Below are 19,741 nucleotides of genomic sequence, written 5' to 3' on the forward strand. Positions count from 1 at the left end.
GTGTGGCTCAGTCAGTTAAGTGGTGACCTTTTTTTTTTTTTTTTTTTTTAAGATTTATTTATTTGAGAGAGAATGTGTGCATGCATAGAAAGGTGGGGGGGAGCAGAGGAAGAGAGAAACCCAAGCAGATTGATGCGCTGAGCATGGAGTCCTATGCGGGACTTGATTTCATGCCACCTGTGCCAGAGCCAAGAGACACTCAACTGACTGAGCCACCCAGGCACCTCACATCCAACTCTTGATTTTGGTTCCGGTCACAATCTAAGGGTCATGGGATTGAGCCATGTGTCTGGAGCCTTGCTCAGTGGGGAGTCTGCTTGAGAATTCTCTCTTCCTCTCTGTTTGCCTCTCCCTCTGCTCACGCACATTCTCTTCTCAAATCTTCAAAAAAAAATTCCATTCCTTTTTATGGCTGAGTATTTTTTTAATTGTGTATATATGTCATTTCATTCATAAATCTAATCATCTTCTGATGGATGGACAATTGGGTTCTTTCTACCTTTTTGCTATGGTGAAAAATGTTGCTGTGGACATTGGTTCATAGATGTCTGTTTGAGTCCCTGCTTTCTGGCTGAGAGTGGAATTGCTTGAGTTATATAGTAATTCTGTGTTGAGCTTTTTGAGGAATTGCCATATTTTAATGTGTTTAAACACATTTAACATGTTTACTTGTTAATGTGTTTTTACACATTAGTTTGTTTATAGTGTTTTCAAACTTTATATAAATGACATCATTTGTACATATACTAATTTGTTTTTTACTGATCTTTTAGATTTATCATTGTTAATATGTAGCTGTAATTTGTTGTAGTTTCTGTATAGTATTTTATTGTATACATTTTGTAATTTAATCATGTATCCCTTAATGGTGGGCTCTTAGGTTGAACTCCCCACCCCTGCTTAAAAACAGCTCTGCAGTGAATATTACAGAAATCTTCTTGTGCATATGTGTAAGTCATTAGGGTATATACCCAGTAGTAGAATGGGAGCATACAATATGTTTTTACAACTCTACTAACTGTTGCAAAATTATTCTCACACAGAGAATGTGGGAGTTTCTGTTTTCTTTATTCTTTGAATGCTTAGGTTATCTGATGGGTGTGAAAATGGTATCTAGTTGTTTCATCTTGCATTTCCCTGGTACCTAGTGAGGTTTGCCATCTTTGCCTTTGTTAAGTGACCTGTCAGTTTCGTTATGTGTAAATATCCTTTTCATAACATCTACCAGTTCTTTTTGGGGTCACTTTATTTCTCTAATTAAATTTTTGGATTTTTTTTATATGCTGAGAGTACTAATCCTTTGTCTTATTCTGAAAATATCCTAATTTGTGTTTTTATGGTATATTTTTAAGGTAATACTGTGCAGTCCAGTTTGGCAGTCACTAATATAAATTAGATTTAATTTCAGTTTAATTAAAATTAAATTATGCATTCATTTCTTCATTAGCCACATGTGGCTAGTGGCTACTCTACTGGACATTGCTGATATAGGACATTTCTATCATTAGAAATTTCTGTTGCAGGGTGCCTTGGGTGGCTCAGTGGGTTAAGGCCTCTGCCTTCAGCTCAGGTCATGATCTCAGGGCCCTGGGATAGAGCCCTGCGTCCGGCTCTCCACTCAGCAGGGACCCTGCTTCCTCCTCTCTCTTTGCCTGCCTCTCTGCCTACTTGTGGTCTCTGTCTTTCAAATAAATAAATAAAATCTTAAAAAAAAAAAAAGAAATTCCTGTTGCCTAGTTCCTGATAGAAAGTTTTAAACTGTAATGGGTTTATCATAATATTTCATTATGGATTATGGTTTTTATATCTTTTATGAGAAATCTTTCAGCACCATTATGTTTAGGAGGTATTCTCTTAGTTTTCTTTTAAATATTTTGCTTCTCTTAGTAAGTATTAGACTCCATCTAAAATTTAATTTTATGATGTGAGGTCAGGATCTGCCTTTTCTATATAGATTCTTGTTCTAGCATTATTTTTTTTAAAGAATTTATTTATCTGACAGAGAGATTACAAATAGGCAGAGAGGCAGACAGGGGGCGGAGGGGGGAAGCAGTGTCCCTGCTGAGTGGAGAGCCCGATGCCGGGCTTGATCCCAGGACCCTGAGATCATGACCTGAGCCGAAGGCAGAGGCTCTAACCCACTGAGCCACCCTGCATTATTATTTTGATAGTTAGTCTGCTCTGCCAGGAGATGTAATGCTGCCTCTGTCATTTGCCAGGTTCTTGATGTGTCCTTCTTTCCTCATGGGCTTTTTCCCCTTGGTATTTCAGTTTTTCTTTTTCCTTTTCTTCATCTTTTTTTCCCATATCCTTTTTCTTAACCCTTTCTTCTTTCATTTTGAATTTGGGGTCAAGTTTTGACAAGTTCCCTTAAAAAATAAACTTGTTGGGAATTTGTTTATAATTGCATGGAATTTACCAAATGATTGGTGAGAATTGGTGTTTTTATACTATTGAGTCTAACAATCATTGTAATTTTATGCCCCTCAGTAATATTGAGTAATTTCCTCCTTAAGGGTGAAACACATCTTCTAATAGGATTTTTATTGTCTGTTCAGGTTAAAATTTGCATAAATGAGACTGATGTGTAATTGAGTTGCATTGGTGTTATGCTAGCCCCATTAAGTGAGTTGGGCAGCTTACTTTGTGTCTTCTTTCTGTTTTCCAAAATAACTGATAATTTGGGGTTTCTAGAAAATTCTAAATGTATTTTTCAGCTTGCAAGCAGTACTTTGAAAAGTATCCAGGAGATCATGAACTCCTTTGGGAGGTTGAAGGTGTTGGACACTGGTACCAGCGGATACCAGTCACCAGAGCATTACAGAGAGAAACACTTAAAATTACAGGTAAGAATTACAGGTTTCAAGTTGAAACACATGTCAGGGTTAAAGTGCAGAGCCTTTTAATGTTTGTGGCTCTTAGTCTGGAGTTATGGTATATTGTAATGTGACCTCTCTAGTAACAGATCCTCTTTTCTAAACTTTGAATTTTTGTTATGTATTAACATTTGAGTCACTAATAATAAGAGGATTTAGAATTATAATAGCCCAGCAGAGTCTAACATTCTAGGAATTGGTGGGTAAGAAGGAAACACAGATACTAAAGCAGCATAGAATAGGCATCAAGGAATCAGAGAGTAGTCCCTGGTCTTTCCTCAAAGTCATGAAATACAGATAACTAATACTTTTGTAATTGCAAGTATTCATTATAAGATATTGGTGAAGGAGATATTCCACACCTAGGTTTTCAACACCCTTCTGTTCAGGATGCTATTCAGGGCTTTTGTGAAAAATCAGTACAAACCATGTTGTAGTTAAAATCAAATACTGATTGGGTTACAATTTTTAAAATTCTTCTATACACAGCAGTTTCTCAAAATGAAGCTAAAAGACCTATGTCTGGAGAATATGGTCTTGCATCTGTTCCAGAATATGAAGCAGGAACTGAAGACAATCAGTCTAGTGAGATGCAGCTAACTGTAGGTACACTGTGTGTTTATTGTAGGAAATAATTTTTGTTTCTTTAAACTAGATTCAGCTAATATTTAATTTTGTAAATGTTAGTGTTCATCAAGTTATGTAATTTTAATTTTTTACTGTGTTAGTTTTCTTGGAATCTCCTGATGGCTTACTAAGGACTTAATTTTCTTTGAAAAATAATTTGGAATCACACAAAATAATATAGAAGAAAATAAAAACCTCTAATCCCACAACCCCAGATACAGCTACTGTTAACATTTTTCTATTTGTATTTAATATATATTATAGAACATTGTCTGTGTATATTTTTGTTTTCTGTTATGCTGCTTCTGTTTTTCCTCCACTAACATAATATTATAAGCATTTCCATGGCATTATGGTTTCAAAACAACGATTATTAAATAGCTGCATACTATTCTGTGTAAATACCATTGTTTAGTTCTTTAACATATTAAGTTTTTTGTGTAAGTGGCTCAGCAGTGAACACATTCATATATACATCTTTTTGCCTATGTAATTCTTTCCTTGCACTAATAAATTTCTAGAAGTGAAATTAGTAGTAGGTCAAAAGTTATAAAGTTACTGTGGAAAGTTTGAGTCTCTGTATGCTAGGTCTTTGTAGAATGTAATGCATTTTGAAAGTACTAGGTAAATCTTCCAGGGACAAGTGCTTTGGGGAATTATTTGTGCCTCTTATTTCTGCCTTGATCAGTGTGAGTGTTGACTGAACTTTTTGGAAACGTTTTTAAGGATAATGTAAATCATACAATCACATGTAAGGAGTTAGATTTTTTGTTTTTATTTTTTTCTACATTTGGAAATCCAAGCTAAATGATAACCCCAGGTTTGATTATATTGAGGTCCAAATTCCTCAGATACTCTTAAACTTAATTAGTATTGGTCAGACATCATAAAATCAGGGAAGGTAGAAAAAAAATCTCTCCCCAACATGTGGTGAGAACAGTGATTTACCAAATAATTTTAAATGGGTTGTGTAAATGAGAATATATATTAAACCATGTCACAAGGGTGGCAGCATAAATTCAGTTTTCTTTCATTTTAGAAATTCATATTCTTCAAATTACTTTAAGATTTTAATTAGTTCAAGGGAAATATTTCTCATATTAAAATACTTTATCTCTCAAAAAAACATTTTCTCTCTCTTTTTATTGCTAACCAAATGGGGAAGTGGTCTTGTTTATTTTAACCACATTGCTTTTAGCTTTGTTGAGGTATAATTTACAAAGATTGTACATATTTAAGGTGTACAACTCGATGTTTTGAGATACACTGTGAAACAGTCACTATATGATTTATTCTTCAGGCGGTGATGGTATTTCTACTGCTTTTTCCTATTTTGTGACATAAAACATTACATGTACTTATACTCTTTGTACCATTTTAAAATGATTTTTATATGTGTGTTAACCTTGTCTAGTTCAACTGCAGGCTTCCTGAAGACAGGATTTTTGTCTTATCTGTCCCAGTTTATCCTTGTTTATGTCCTGTCAGTAGACCTTCTTAAAGTCTCAGTGCCTGCTGTGTCATAGGGTTTCAGTAAGTGTGTGATGAACGAATGAATAGTAGTTTATATAATGAAGTAGATACTTTGGCAAGTGCTAGATATACAAAGATGTGGTTCTTACAAGCTTGGGAGAAGTAGATGGTCCATTATTGGAACCAGATTACATAAACAAACTACAGGATTATAATTGCCTTAATAGGGCAAAGAGCAAATGATGAATTACATAGCAGAGTGAGTAACTCTGTGCAAGGAGTGGAGTAGGTGAAGCAGCAACCAATCTGACTTTCAAGGGGCAGGTGTGAGTTTTGTGACAAAGGCTAAGGTTTTCCAAAGGCTAGTGTGTTTAAAGAAAAACCAAAAACCAAACAAGTGTAAATTGGTTTTGAGAGTTGAGAGAGGTTGAGAGTTTATATTCTAGGCAGTAATAAATCATTACATGTTTTTTGTTTTTGTTTTTTTAAAGCAAAAGAGTAGCACAGTTTGTGATTTGGAAGCATCTTTGCCATTAGGTTGGAAGGGATTACAGAACATGCGATTAGAGTGAGGGATACCAGGGATGAGGCTCTTGAAATAATCACATTAAAGATGATAAAGGCCTAAACTAGAGAATGGGTAATACAAAGGAGGGGGCAGTTGTGAGAGAGTCTTCAGAGTCAGAATTGAAGGCTTTGCAGTTCACTTAAGGACGGTTAAGAAGAAGTCATTACTGACTCACAGATTCTTGGCCAGAATGGCTGACTGAACTGTTAACTGCCATTAACCAAGATAGGGAATAATATTGGGAAAAGAGTTTAATTTGGAACAGTTTGGTTGGTTGTGAAATTGGATGGAGCATCCATATTTCTTTGGAAATCAGGAAAGAAGTTAGGGAAATGTAATTACATATCTGGATTCATCAGCAAATGGATGTTGAAGTAAAGGTAGTAGATAAAATTACACAGGGAAAGCATGTAGACAGAGAAGAGGAGGTAGCTGAGGACAGGACACTAGGAAACTTCAGTAAGTTGCACTGTAACGTATTAGATGGCTTGGTACGGGCTCAACATCAGGATAAACTGAGGCTGTAACATTATCTTTTAATTTCTTCAGGTGAATGGTGAATAGTGAATGCAAAAAGTACTATTTGAAAAATGTTTCATAAGATTTTCTTTGGCACTGACTACAATAGATTCATAGGGAGAAAAAAATGAACTAAAATGTTTGGTTTTAATCTGTATTTCTATTTTAGATTGACTCTCTAAAAGATGCCTTTGCAAGTACTTCTGAAGGTGAGAAATTGAGCTAATCTACCAGTATTTGAGATGATTAGAATTTAGGGGTGGGAGATGTCCCGTAGAGTAAGTGAAGACTTATCACACTAAGATCTAGAGCTGAGTTCTAATGCCACCACTACCACTGGTCTTGCTATGTGAACAAAGCTACCTTACCTCTTTTTTCCTAATTTTCTTACCTGTAAAATAGAGTTATATCTGCCTTGTTTTTGTCCCAGGATTATTGGGAGACAATATAAGTAAAAATGCAAAAATACATTGCAGAGCTCAGGGCAATATGGAAATGTGAGGAATGAATAATGCGAAGTTATTTCATAAGTTAGAAAAAAAAAAAAACTGCCATTGTATCTTGGCCTGATACAAGTGAGAGAAAGAAATGTGTAATTGTGGGAATATACGTAAGCTGTCCTAGTTCTTACATTTCTGTGTATTGTAACATAATCCTTTCAGGACATACTGAATTAATTGTAGTTTTGTTATTTTTTTCTCAGGTCATGATAAAACACCAGTTTCCACTCGTTCTCGAGGTAGTCATCTGAAGCGACCAAAGATTGGGAAGCGGTTTCAGGATACTGAATTTAGTAGTTCTCAAGGAGAAGATGAAAAGACACTCCAGACTTCACCTACAGCTTCAATAAACAAGTAAAGTATTGGTTATTTTACTGTCATTATTTCATTATTCTTATTTTCATAATTTTTTAAAGGTTTTATTTGAGAGAGAGAGAGCACAAGGAGAGGGAGGGGCAGAGGTAGAGGGAGAGGGAGAAGCAGGCTCCCCACTGAGTAGGAACACCCCCAACCTCATGCAGTGCTCCATCCTAGGGGTCATGGGATCATGACCTGAGCCAAAGTTAGATGCTTAACCAACCGAGCCACCCATGTGCCCCTTATTTTCGTATTATTAGTATTTAGTATTTAAGGTAGAAGTTATTATTGTATTATTTGTGTAGCACATAACCATGGTGTAAGAGTTTGTATTTGAATTCTTGTACAGGATTGCTGATTGTACTCACTTTGATGTATTACAGGGAGGAGTTGCTAGTGAGAGAGTAAAATAAATCCACAATTTAATCTCTCATGTCTGAAAACCCAAGAGAATATTCTAGTAATTATATTATCCCAACTTTTATAGTAGCTATAGATTTTAGTACTGTTGAGGATTAGTCAATTTTTTAAAAAACCCTAAGTTCTATTTTATAATGGATTCATTTTACTGGGTTACTGGATATAACACAAATTAGTGATAACCGTAAGCCCGTATGGTCCCCTTCTCTAGGAATTTAATAGCCAGCTGAGACAGGAGAAAACTCAGATCAGAACTTTATCCTCTGTCTTCCTTGGAACCTTAAAGAAAGCAAGACTTCATATTTTATAATAAAACTTGACTTTTTTGTCCTAATAGTCCTACCAGTTGTTCCTGAGTTAACCATTCATAACTTTGGCATTTTATCTGTGAAATTATTTTCCTCAAGTAGAAAATTCTGTAGGTATGCTAATTTCATTATGTAAATAATTTAAAATTTGGATAATTGGGTAATTATGTAAATGTTTTAGTGATAAAGGCAAATATAACTATTTAAATCCAATAATTTATGAAAAGAGGTTAGATAATTTTCTTCCTGTATAACATTTTGATGTAATATCCTTTTTATTTTATTTATTTATTTATTTTAAAAGATTTTATTTGTTTATTTGACAGACAGAGATCACAAGTAGACAGAGAGGCAGAGAGGGGCAGGGGGAAGCAGGCTCCCCACTGAGTGGAGAGAGGGATGAGGGGCTCCATCTCAGGATCCTGGGATCATGACCTGAGCTGAAGGCAGAGGCCTTAACTCACTGAGCCACCCAGGTGCCCTGTAATATCCTTTTTAGAAAGGAATGTAACAGTGCATTTTATATTGAACATCCCAAATTATTGTGGGATTTTGTTTGTTTTTCATAAGTAGAATAGTAACATAAGACTAAATTGTTGAATGCTTGCTCAACTGTTATGAAGAACAAAATTTCAAGCTATACCCGTGACATAGGTTAAGAAACTGCAAGGGATGGGGCGCCTGGGTGGCTCAGTGGGTTAAAGCCTCTGCCTTCAGCTCAGGTCATGATCTCAGGGTCCTGGGATGGAGCCCCACCTTGGGCTCTCTGCTCAGCGGGGAACCTGCTTCCCCACCCTCCTCTGCCTGCCTCTCTGCCTACTTGTGATCTCTCTCTATCAAATCAATAAATAAAATCTTAAAAAAAAAAAAAAAAGAAACTGCAAGGTAGATTATGATGGTACAGTAACAGAAGTACAAAACGGTGTAGATGCAGAGGAGAGATTTGATTAAATGTGAGACGATAGAGAGATTTGGCATTTGGATCAGGTCTTCAAAAATAAGTTGAAACTCAACAAGCAGAGTTGAGAGAGAAGGTGTTCTAGTCCAGGGTTCCACAAATTATGGTCTGTAGCTCAAATTTGACCTACTGACTGTTGTAAATAAAACTTTGTTGTAACAGTTCCACGTTCATTAACTTACATGTTTGTATGGTTGCTTTTGTATTACAGAGTAATACAGTGAGTATACAGAGTAATACTCTTCTCCACTCAGTGGGGAGCCTGCTTCCCCCTGCCCCTCTCTGCCTCTCTGTCTACTTGTATTAGAGTTGAATAGTTGTTCGGAGACCGAATCGCCCATAAAACCTAATGGAAAAGTTGGTTGACCCCTGCTGTATACCAGGGTTGTCCAGAGAACTTATTATGATGATGAAAAAATGTGCTTTATCTGCCCTGCCCAAAATGGCAGCCCTACTTTAGTATGCCCATTGAGCACTTCAAGTATGGCCAGTGCATGGAACTTAGAAACTGAATTTTAAATTTCATTTAATTTTGATTAATGTAAATCATGACATGTGTTGTGGCTACCATATTGTACCATGCAGATATAGCATGATCAAAGACAAAAAGCTAAGAGTAATATTAATAAGGATAACTGATGTATGATGTAAATGTTACCATCTAGTAGGAAATAAAAATATGAGAGTCTAGGTCCCAGGCCAGCTGGGCGTTGTAGCAGCATGAGCGAAGCGACTCAGTGAAGTATTTAGTAATAGGATGAGCAAGAAGACCACCTTTGCCTGGTGGATGAGGCCTGGTAAGATAATTCATGCAGGGGAAGCAAGTAGCCATACTCTGAGCAGCCCTGTGAGGAGGGACCATGTGGCAATAGTCCCCAAGGAATTGGGCCCTCAGTCTGTTGGCCTGCATGATGAACTGAATGCTACCAGCAACCACATGAGTGTGAGCTCAGGGTGGTTGCGGGGAGCACTGCCAGTCAGACTTTCAGATGAGACTGCATCCCCAGTTGCTGGGTTGATTGTGACTCCATGAGACCGTGAGACAGAGGTACTCAGCTAAGCCACACCTGGGTTCCTAACCCCCAGAAACAAGATAATAAATGTTCGATGATTTCAGAGGCTAATGTATAGATACATATGAGGGTTGGGTCATGTTAGCCTTTGTAAGGAAATACACTTTATTCTCTAAGCTGTAGAGAACCATCAGAGTTTTCTGAGCTGGACTGACACAGGTATGGATGGGTTATAATATAACAGCTCTTACAGCTTCACTAAAGATTGTATGTACTGCAAGTTCAGAGATGAGTTTATGTACTGCAAGTTCAGAGATGAGTTGGGACAAAATTGCGGTGGTCCAGGGAGGGCCTAAAGGAGGATCATGAAAACGAAAACAGAAAAGTAGGGATATGTTTGAAAGGCATTTTGGAAGTAGAACAAAACCATATCATTTATTGTCCAAACTGGTATCTTTGAGACTGAAAGGGGCGTTATTAGTGATTATGTCGATGCTGGGACAAAAGCTGTGAACTGGACTGTCTCAGGTAAATTGGGATGTGTTTTCATTCTAATAGAATGAGAATCAGTGAGATACAGTTAGAGTAAAAGAAGAATCTAGCTTACATGATTGTGGAGATTGTGGTGTTACTGTTCAAACTAGAGAACAAGGTAGCAAAGAAGACAAGTTTATAAGAAGAGGAGATTGGTTTTGGACATTTAATATGGGAAGTTGTTCATTGAACGACACTTGGTTGATTGTTTTAAAGTGTTACTGTATTAACAGACTCCTGAAATTTTATATTCATCCTTAATAAAACAAGTAAGAGTGGTTTTCTTTCCTAGATTGGAATCTACTGCGCGCACATCAGAGAGCTCAGAAGAATTCCTGGAAGAAGAAGCTGAACAAAGTGTGATTGAATTTGAGGATGAAAGCAGTGATAAGGATGCTCGGCCTGCACCAGAAACCCAACCACGCCTGGAAAAACAAGATGGTGAAAAGGTATGAGATCCTGCTTATTACTAAATAAAGTGAATTGAAAGTAAACTAAATTTAAACTTTCTTAATCATATATTGTTAGAAAAATGTGATCTATTTTAGAGTCCTAGTAGAAATTGTGCTTGATGCTAAAAAGCATAGCTCTGTCCTAAGCAAGGTCAGGTACTGGAGTTGGGGAGAGGATAAAGTTAAAAGTATTGTTGCGTGTTTCACTGAAAATTTTTTTTAAAGATTTTATTTATTTATTTGACAGAGAGATCACAAGTAGGCAGAGAGAGAGGGGGAGGCAGGCTCCCTGACGCAGGGAGCCTGACGAGGGGCTGGATCCCAGGACCCCGAGACCGTGACCCGAGCTGAAGGCAGAGGCTTTAATCCAGGGAGCCACCCAGGCACCCCTCAATCTGAATTTTTAAGTGTGACTTACAGCAAAGGTAAAATTGAGGATTTTAGGTAGTAAGATCCCTCTGTATATTTAAAATACAAATTAATTTGAGAGATTAAACATACTTAAGTGACACAAATTATATATGATCATAAGATATACCTTGTAGAACCAGTTAGAAGTAAGGTTGTTAAGGCCACAGTTGCACCTGTATCTTGGTTAGAAGGTTAAAACAAACGTACATAAGTATAAATATAAATATAAATATAAATATAAATATAAATATATATATATATGACTCTAATTGATAATTTAACTACAATTGATAACTGAATTCATTTTTTTTTAAACAGTGGAAAACAAATGGGAAAATCCTTTGTGACCAAGTAAATTCTTTTTTTGGCCTGATTTCTGCAGCTCTTCTTTAGTATTTGTCCTTAACTTTTTTTTTTCTCTTCTCTGTTCATTCCCTGTTCTTCTCCTCTTTATCTTCAGTATCTTCCATCTTGGGCTCTGTAGAGATTTCTTATTTCTTCTTTCCTAGGTGCTTAAGATTCTTTAAAAGTCTTTTACCTGTTTGCCAAGTCCAGCCAGCATCCAAAGAAGTATCGTTATGTTACCAATTTTATTTCCTTAGCGTATTCCAGTTTAGCTCTAGCTTTCTCTGTTTCATGAAACTGTATTTTTTTTTAAAGATTTTATTTATTTATTTTTTTAAGAGAGATCACAAGTGGGCAAAGAGTTAGGCAAAGAGAGAGAGGGAGGGGGAGCAGGCTGCCTGCTGAGCAGAGAGCCCGATGTGGGGCTCCATCCCAGGACCTTGGGATCATGACCTGAGCTGAAGGCAGAGGCTTAACCCACTGAGCCCCCCAGGTGTCCCCATGAAACTGTGTTTTTAAGTGGCATTTTTTTCTTGTGAAAAATTTGAACAGTAAAGCACATGTTTAAAAATGTGCATCCAGACATTTATGGGAATATATTGTTATTTTTCTTGTAAAAAGTTAAGATTATGCTGTATATACTTCATGTAATGGGTTTCATTTGTCCGGCTGTACGTTGAGCACATACTGTTGTAGGACACCAGTGACACTTGCATTCACTTCCATCGGTTTTCCTCACCTAGATTGACTACTGTGTCTTCCTTAATATTCTCTAGGCCCCCATAAGGTAAGTTTTATAACACCACTCACTGTACTTTGGTTTCTTGGTTTTCCTACCTGAAGTTTTGTTTTGGTTTTGTTTATTATTTGACTGTTATGCTTTTTTCTCTTTATTCGTGGACATTCTAGAAGTCTAGAAGTCTAGAACTCAGTTCTTGGCTTTCTGCTCTTGGTTCATGTTCTCTACATGAAAATGCATCCAATCTAATGGCTGAACTCTCATTTCTGTGGGATGACCAGCAACTCTAGACTTTGAATATTAATTGAGACTGTAATGCTATAATATTACTTATCTTTTGAATATTCTATGTAGACAGATGTCTTTTATCATATTAAATTCAACATAATCTCTCTTCTTACCACTCCTATATTGGACCTTCTGTGTGTGTGTGTGTGTGTGTTTAATCTTTTCCTTCTATTCCCAAACCTAAAACTTGAAAGACAGGTTTTTCTCTTCTGTTGCTTCTCACTTTCAGTTAATTACCAGTATTCTTGTTTTTTTAAGCTTTTGCTGTGTTTTTCTCATTTTCTTCAGCATTTTTTACTACCCTGATCCTTTTATGAGCTTTATTATAATTACCTTCTGTATGCAGTCTATTTTTTTTATACATTCTGGCCAGTTAAATTTTTCTAATCCCTGATTTCAGCATCCCTATGACTTTAGGGATCTTATATAAACCAGACAAACCTATTTCTGAGCCCTTGAGTGCAACATTTTCTAATTTTTACAGTGGTAATAAAATGCCCTCTATTAGAATGTCACTAAGATTCATTAGAATTATTAAACATTAAATATAATTATTTTATATTGATAAACATTGGTAGAAGAGTTTCAGAATTGGGAGGTTTGTGTTACCTCCTCACTGATACTTCCATATTTAATGTGATACAAAGAGTAGGATTGTTCAAAAAAATGACCCCCAATTGACTGGACAATGAGGAAACTGAGGCAGAGTTTTCTTCTTCCAGCAAGAAGCTGTATCCAAACTCAGCTTCCCACAAGACTGGTAGTGCTTCCTCCCTCTGGCAGTATAACCTGTTAACTTCCCACAGGCCCCAGAGGTTCCAAGTGCTCATCATCCGGTGTTCTGTAAAGAGCTGGCATCAAATCCAGAGTCTCTGGTGCCTTTTTACTGAAAAGATTTCATTCCTGATGGACCTATAAAGAACAACAACAAGGGGAGAGAGTGTCTTCACTGCATCTCAGACCTATCCTGTGTCTACAGAGCATCACGGTCTGCTGTCTCCATAAGAACAGAGGGAGTTTGGGTTACTTGTGCCTTTTTCTCTTTTACTGACCCTGCCTGAAAAATTTAATCTTTTCTCAGTAAGACTGTTCCTTAACTCATGCCCTGCAATGTGGTAGACTTTATCTTGAGTCCTGGTGGAGACCGAGAATGGACTCACTTTACATGACAAATAAATTAGCCTGTAATTGTGTCCTGACTTACTTTTTCCCCCAATGATGTAGGAATCTGAATTAGAGCCTATGAATGGTGAGATAATGGATGATACTCTTAAAACCTCACTTATAACTGAAGAGGAAGACTCCACTAGTGAAGTTTTAGATGAAGAAATAAAATTGCAGTCTCTTAACTCCAGTGAAGACTCTACTGCTCTTGTTCCACTGGTGGTAGAATCTTCAAAACCCCCTGATACCGTTGCACAGGATAAGGTAAGAAGGGAAATAATTTAATTTTTTATAGTCAAACTGTTCCAGTGTTGGTGACATGGAAGGGGCATAATAATATATATATTTTCCTCTCCCTTAATATATATAGTCTTTGAGGAAAATAAATTCTATATTAATTTTTATGCTAGATTAGGTATTTTAAGAAAATACAATCAGTAATATTCCACAAATTCACATCTTTGTAACCTTAAAATACATACCTGACTTCTGGTAACAAAACAAATTTTATTTTGTAGATTTAGAGAAATGCTTAGGCAAATAGATAAAGCATTATTTACCAAATACTTGAATACCTATTGCTTACACAGTCCATGACGAATAGTCATTTTAATTTGTTTTAAACGGAGACAGATTAGATTAGTGGGAAAAACCCAATAGAATATTTTTAAAGAAACTTCATTTTTACTTTCAGATATTCCAATTTAAGGCTAAAAAACTATTACATAGCATTATTTTATTAGTGTCTCAAATAAATAAATGAATAAAATCTCCAGTGCCCTTCCCTGTCATCTAATGAAACTGTAGTCAAACTTCGTGTGGTGGCACAGTGTCAAGCCCCAGAGGACTCTTGGTTCTGGCTCCAGTAATACCAAGAAACTAAAAAGTTTTAGTTGATTCATGGTTTAAAGAACTTTGATAAGAAGTTTAAAATGTTCTAATACTTTTTGAGGTAAAATAATTACTTTTATTATATCTTTAAAGCAAGAACCAGGCTATCCTGTGACAGTTTTGAAATAATAGACTTGTATTCAGAATATGTACACCTGATGAATGAAAGTAATGAGTCCTGAATTCTTGAAAATGCAGTTATCATTGCATATTAGTGTGTAATTTATATAAGAGCTACACTGCAAAATTTTGCTCGCTGAGTTTTTTATTTTTAGATCTCACATATAACTGACACAGAAATGTTGCTGGACGAAGGCCCATCTGATGAAAAGGGACACACTGAAGAGAAACTGCCCCTAGTTTCAAGAAAGAAAGCACATTTTGGGAGTTCAGACAATGTGGCTACCATCCCAAATGAAGAACGATCTGACAGTGGTTTTCCAAACTCTGTGATAGCTGAATTTTCTGAGGAATCAATCTCTGAAAATTTATCACCCAACACTACTTCTTCATTGGAAGACCAGGGTGACGAAGGGGTGCCTGAGCCCCAGGAAACGTCTACAGCTCTTACTCAGAGCTCTTTGATAGAGGTTGAACTTGAAGATGTGCCATTTTCACAGAATGCAGGACAGAAAAACCAGTCAGAGGAGCAGTCCGAAGCGTCTTCTGAGCAGCTGGATCAGTTTGCGCAGTCAGTAGAAAAAACTGTGGATAGCAGCTCAGAGGAAATAGAAGTGGAAGTGCCTGTGGTAGACAGGCGGAATTTAAGAAGAAAGGCCAAAGGGCATAAAGGACCTGCGAAGAAGAAAGCCAAGCTGACATGAATGAAGAAGATATGCAGATGATAACCCCTCTTCTTTGTAACGTAATTGTTGTTTTTAAAATATGGTAATTAATAAATGGCATGGGGCACAGGGCAAAAATTCCAAAATTTCACTTTGAACTTATTTATGATGCCGGTTTTCTGTCCCCCTTAGGACCTAGGATTCACCCTTCTTTTTGATTTTTCAGGCTATTTTGTGTAAATACAATTTTTTTATTTTTATTAACCATGTTTCAACTTTGAGAAACCAGATCATACTATATTTTCTTTAGCAATTGGGGATGTCTGACCATTAATATTTCAGAAAATATAAATTACAGTGAAAGTAGTAGGCTTTACATTACTTGTAAGGATCACAGAAATCTTTTATACTATGGATTTTAATAGTAAACTTGGTGAGGGTTCTAGTAGTTTTATCTTAATAATCAAAACTAATCATTTTTTAAAAATGTAGGCATGTCTAAACAAAAATGTCAGTAAATGAAAATATACTTCAACTAAATGAGAGCACAAATAGAAATTTATGGTGAAAGGTTTGTGAAGGTGGTATTTTGGCCTCTTAATTCTTAGTTGTGTAGGTGCAGTTTCTTCCTTTGACTTCAGTGTCTGAGGAAAGGTATTAAATGTTTCCACCTCAGTCTTTATGACATCCAGTATATACAGTACTGCTAGGGATTTAACTCTGGCATGTAGACACTAATATAATTATATAAAATAGTCGAAGCTGGGGACTATTAACTTTTGTCCTCATTCAATTAGCATATATACTTCAGAAATGTGAGGGCCCTTCTGAGGCTTCTCCTTAACCCTGCCACTGCCTTTATTCTAGAATCGTATATTCTCCTCAGCTTTTATCCACTTCCCTAACTCAGAGTGATTCCTGCCAAAAGATCTGCCTGCCTGTCTGCCAGCTTATGCCCTTGGCATCCATATCTGGGTAAGTTTGGGCTGTGCCCCACAATCTTAGATCTAGACGGCAGGAATGGATCTGCCTAAGGAGCTATAGCTAAAAGAGCTTAGATTGAACTGGAGGCTTTGGTTGTTGCTCTGGTCTTGCTCACTCTTAATTAGTTTGAGTACAGGTTACAAACTAGCTTGAGTGTATACATTGTGGTACTACAGCAAAGCCTTTGCGTAGGAGAACTTAAAAAACAAATCTTCTTGTTAATTTTTATATAGTAATTTATTTAAAAATGAACAAAATGGTTATTCTTAGAATCCAAAGAGAATCTTAAAACAGTCTTACTCTTTGGAAGTACTGTGTGTACTCAGATTTGCAGTTAATTTGGAGAATGCTTTGAGACCATTTAGATTTTTTTTTTTAATTTTATTTATTTATTTGACAGAGAATACAAGTAGGCAGAGAGGCAGGCAGAGATTGAGAGAGAGAAGCAGGCTCTGCACTGAGCAGAGAGCCCGATGCTGGGCTCCATCCCAGGACCCTGGGATCATGACCTGGGCGGAAGACAGAGGCTTTAACCTGCTGAGCCACCCAGGTGCCCCCATTTAGATTGTTTTTAAAACAGCTTGGTCCTTGTGAAAAAACCATTACCATGTTATGACGTCATTTGAGGTGCTAAGGATTGATGTCAGAGGTTTATCCAGTTTATAGTCAGGTGATATCATTAAATTTTATTTTGGAATGTTGACATTTTAGGTCTAATAAGCTAGGTTAAAATGTTTAGGGAGGCAAAACAGCAAACCCTCCTGTTCATGTAAAATTTTGAGTTATCCTCTACATTTTCCTTAATTATTGGTCAGAGCAAGCCAAATGATTGCACTCCAAATGAAAATTAAAGCACTTTGGCCATTTGTTTTCTCAACAAATGCTGACTAATTGAAAAAATAAGTATGACTGGTACTAGTACATCTGTCACATGTGTGCTGTTTTATAGATTTTGTGAGAAACTTTACTACCACAATTAGGGAAATAAAGATTCGAGGATTTAGTAAATTCTTAACCTTTCCATTTTTAATTTCGTAAAATAGATTTAAAAACCTAACACTTAGATATTTTACTTTTTTACTTGGATTGCTAATTGTTCTTTTGAGAATAGTTTCTTTAAAAGGGGGTAGTTTAAGATTGAGCTCACTGACAACTCGTGATATGTGAATATAGTTGCTGAGTTCACAAAAACATGTTTAGTTATTGATATATAATGGGACTAACAGTATAAACTCATACTTGTTAAACTTGTTTGGTTTATTCTTAAACAGCAAGAGCATTTTAAGCAGTTTCAGAACTTTTTGCTTAGCGTACAAGAAAACTTTTATTATGTATTATCTCTGACTGGTAATGTTTTTGGGGGGTTTACAGATGGTAGAGAAAGCTAGACTACATAGAAAAACCCAATTTTCCTGTTCAGTAACACATTCACGGTTCAGTAAATGAGTTCTGTACTCAGTGAGTATAGAATTTATAACAAAATTTATCCTCAATAAGGAATCTAAATAAAACTAATCAGATACTTAGTTTTTTGCAAGGCATTAGAAAAACTTGAGAATTATAGAGAACTGAAATCTGATTTCAGCCAGCTAGTCTAGTTGTTGTCTAGTCACATTCTAGTCCTTTGTGAACTGCTTTTATCTGTTCAGAAGTTTTATTTCTGGAAAAGGATTTCACTTCAGTTTGTGTAAATACGTGTATATTTCCTTGTGTAATATAAAACATAGATATTAGAATTTTAGTTCTACTTTCAAGCTTAAATTATCCAATTGCTAGACATCACAGAAATATATTTAAGAATTTATTATAAAGCTCCTCTACAACTTTTAAAAGTGAGAGGATCTATTATGATTTTTTATAAAATCAAATAGCATGACAGAATGTCTTCTACTTAAAATGTCTATATTCATGGTGTTTCCATTCACTGCAGAGAATAAATATGGCAAGGATAACACTTAATAGTGATTAACGGTTCACTTTTAGCTGACCAGAACACTACCTAAAATTGTTTCAGTGACTTTAGAAAATATCTTGAAGGTTTATGATTACATCAAATTGAATCTTTATCTAGTATCTAAATATCTGCTCTTATGTACTGCTTCACCCTTAGGGATTACCTTCTAAGGTTTGGTCACACCAGCAAACTGATACAGATCTTAATGTAAATACAGAATTTATACTAACATTACTCATCTGTGTAACAGCATTTTAGAAATTTCTGCTTTGTATGTCCACTAGTAGCTGATCTGGTGTTTAAAATGTTACCGGTCTTTCATGGATGTGATTAGTTACAAATGTTATGCTTCTGTTGGCATACTTAATATAAAGCTTTCTTAGTATAAAACAATTAATTTGCTTATTTTGGGTTCTAAAAAATAAGCAGAGTGAGTTCTGTGGGATTATGCTTACCTTTACCTCTAGCCTGTTTTTTTTCTTCACCTTCCCAATCTTAAAAGTTATTCACACATTCATTTCTGTTAGTGGCAAAATCAGTTGTTAAAATATAATTGTAAGAAAGGTTCAGCTTCTGTCATCCTGAAATAATCGTATCATACTGGATAGTCATTCCCAAGGAACTAACTTTGTTTTTAAGTATGTGTGTGTGTTCTAAAACGTCTATGTTTATAGAATTTAGAAAAGATGTTATGTTTTTCAGAACAGCAAGTCTTACTGAGGTACTGAAGTTTGTTTTCTTGTTTTTTTTTTTTGTTTTTTAGTTTAAAAGTAGTCTGTTCTGTGATTGTTTCTTGGCCTGTGTTTTGATATTCTTTCCCTTTTCCCTACTTTAATTGACAGTGATGTGTTTAGATATTGAATTTGTTTAGACATTAAATGATTTTGTTAAAGGCACAATTAATCACATTGGTTGTACTTTGAAGACAGACTTTAAAAATAAACAATTTAAAACCATTAATGTGATCATAGATTAATGTAATATTATGGACAACTTAAAGCTCAAAGCTACAAACATAATTCAGATCACAAAAGTGCTTTGACCAAGTTAAAAACCTAAAAGATGACCTTTTTTGTATTATCCAGGTAACTGCAAACAAATTTCTCTTAAAGGCATCAGTGCAGTCTTTTTCTCTTTAAACAGTTCTACCTGGAATCACCTAAATTTTTAACCATTCTAAAAATGGGAAAGCATAAACATTTTGGTGCATTTTTTTTCTATATACTTGGGAGGAAAAATACAGTTCGAAGTATTACTATACATGATTGAAAGGAAGAAAATGTCTAAAATATGAATTCACCAAATTACGGTGTGAAGACAGGTAAAAAGTTACCTAAATCCTTCTGAACTCCATTTAGCGTAGTGTGCCTTTTCTCTCCTGTACTTCTAGTAGAGTATACTTTATAAACAAATGCTACCAAGTATTAATGCTGCATTTCTTAGGATTAATGAAAATGGGGTGAAAGAAACTTGGAAGGTCTCAAAAATCACCGTTCTGTAGTTTAGGGTCTATATAAGTGTGCACGAACCTTTATAATTTTTTTTTTTTTTTTTTTTTTTATTTTTTTTTTTTAA

At 35.7% G+C, this 19,741-nt stretch overlaps 1 protein-coding gene across 3 annotated transcripts in view; it reads left to right on the plus strand.

The window, feature by feature from the left end:
• Nucleotides 1-16,644, plus strand: part of FAM169A (family with sequence similarity 169 member A) — a 68,766-nt gene extending 52,122 nt beyond the window's left edge. For 2 of the 3 annotated variants that reach the window (XM_044267028.1, XM_044267038.1), the window contains exons 7-13: nt 2,718-2,846; nt 3,366-3,478; nt 6,233-6,272; nt 6,767-6,917; nt 10,446-10,602; nt 13,613-13,816; nt 14,719-16,644. In XM_044267028.1, coding sequence (XP_044122963.1) covers nt 2,718-2,846; nt 3,366-3,478; nt 6,233-6,272; nt 6,767-6,917; nt 10,446-10,602; nt 13,613-13,816; nt 14,719-15,267 — 1,343 coding nt within the window. In that variant the 3' untranslated portion in view covers nt 15,268-16,644. The remainder of the gene's footprint in view (nt 1-2,717; nt 2,847-3,365; nt 3,479-6,232; nt 6,273-6,766; nt 6,918-10,445; nt 10,603-13,612; nt 13,817-14,718) is intronic. The other variant, XM_044267049.1, reaches the window with a different exon arrangement.
• Nucleotides 16,645-19,741: the final 3,097 nt, after the last annotated feature.

This window comes from Neovison vison, chromosome 1 (genome assembly GCF_020171115.1).
Source record: "Neovison vison isolate M4711 chromosome 1, ASM_NN_V1, whole genome shotgun sequence".
Classification (NCBI taxonomy): domain Eukaryota; kingdom Metazoa; phylum Chordata; class Mammalia; order Carnivora; family Mustelidae; genus Neogale; species Neogale vison.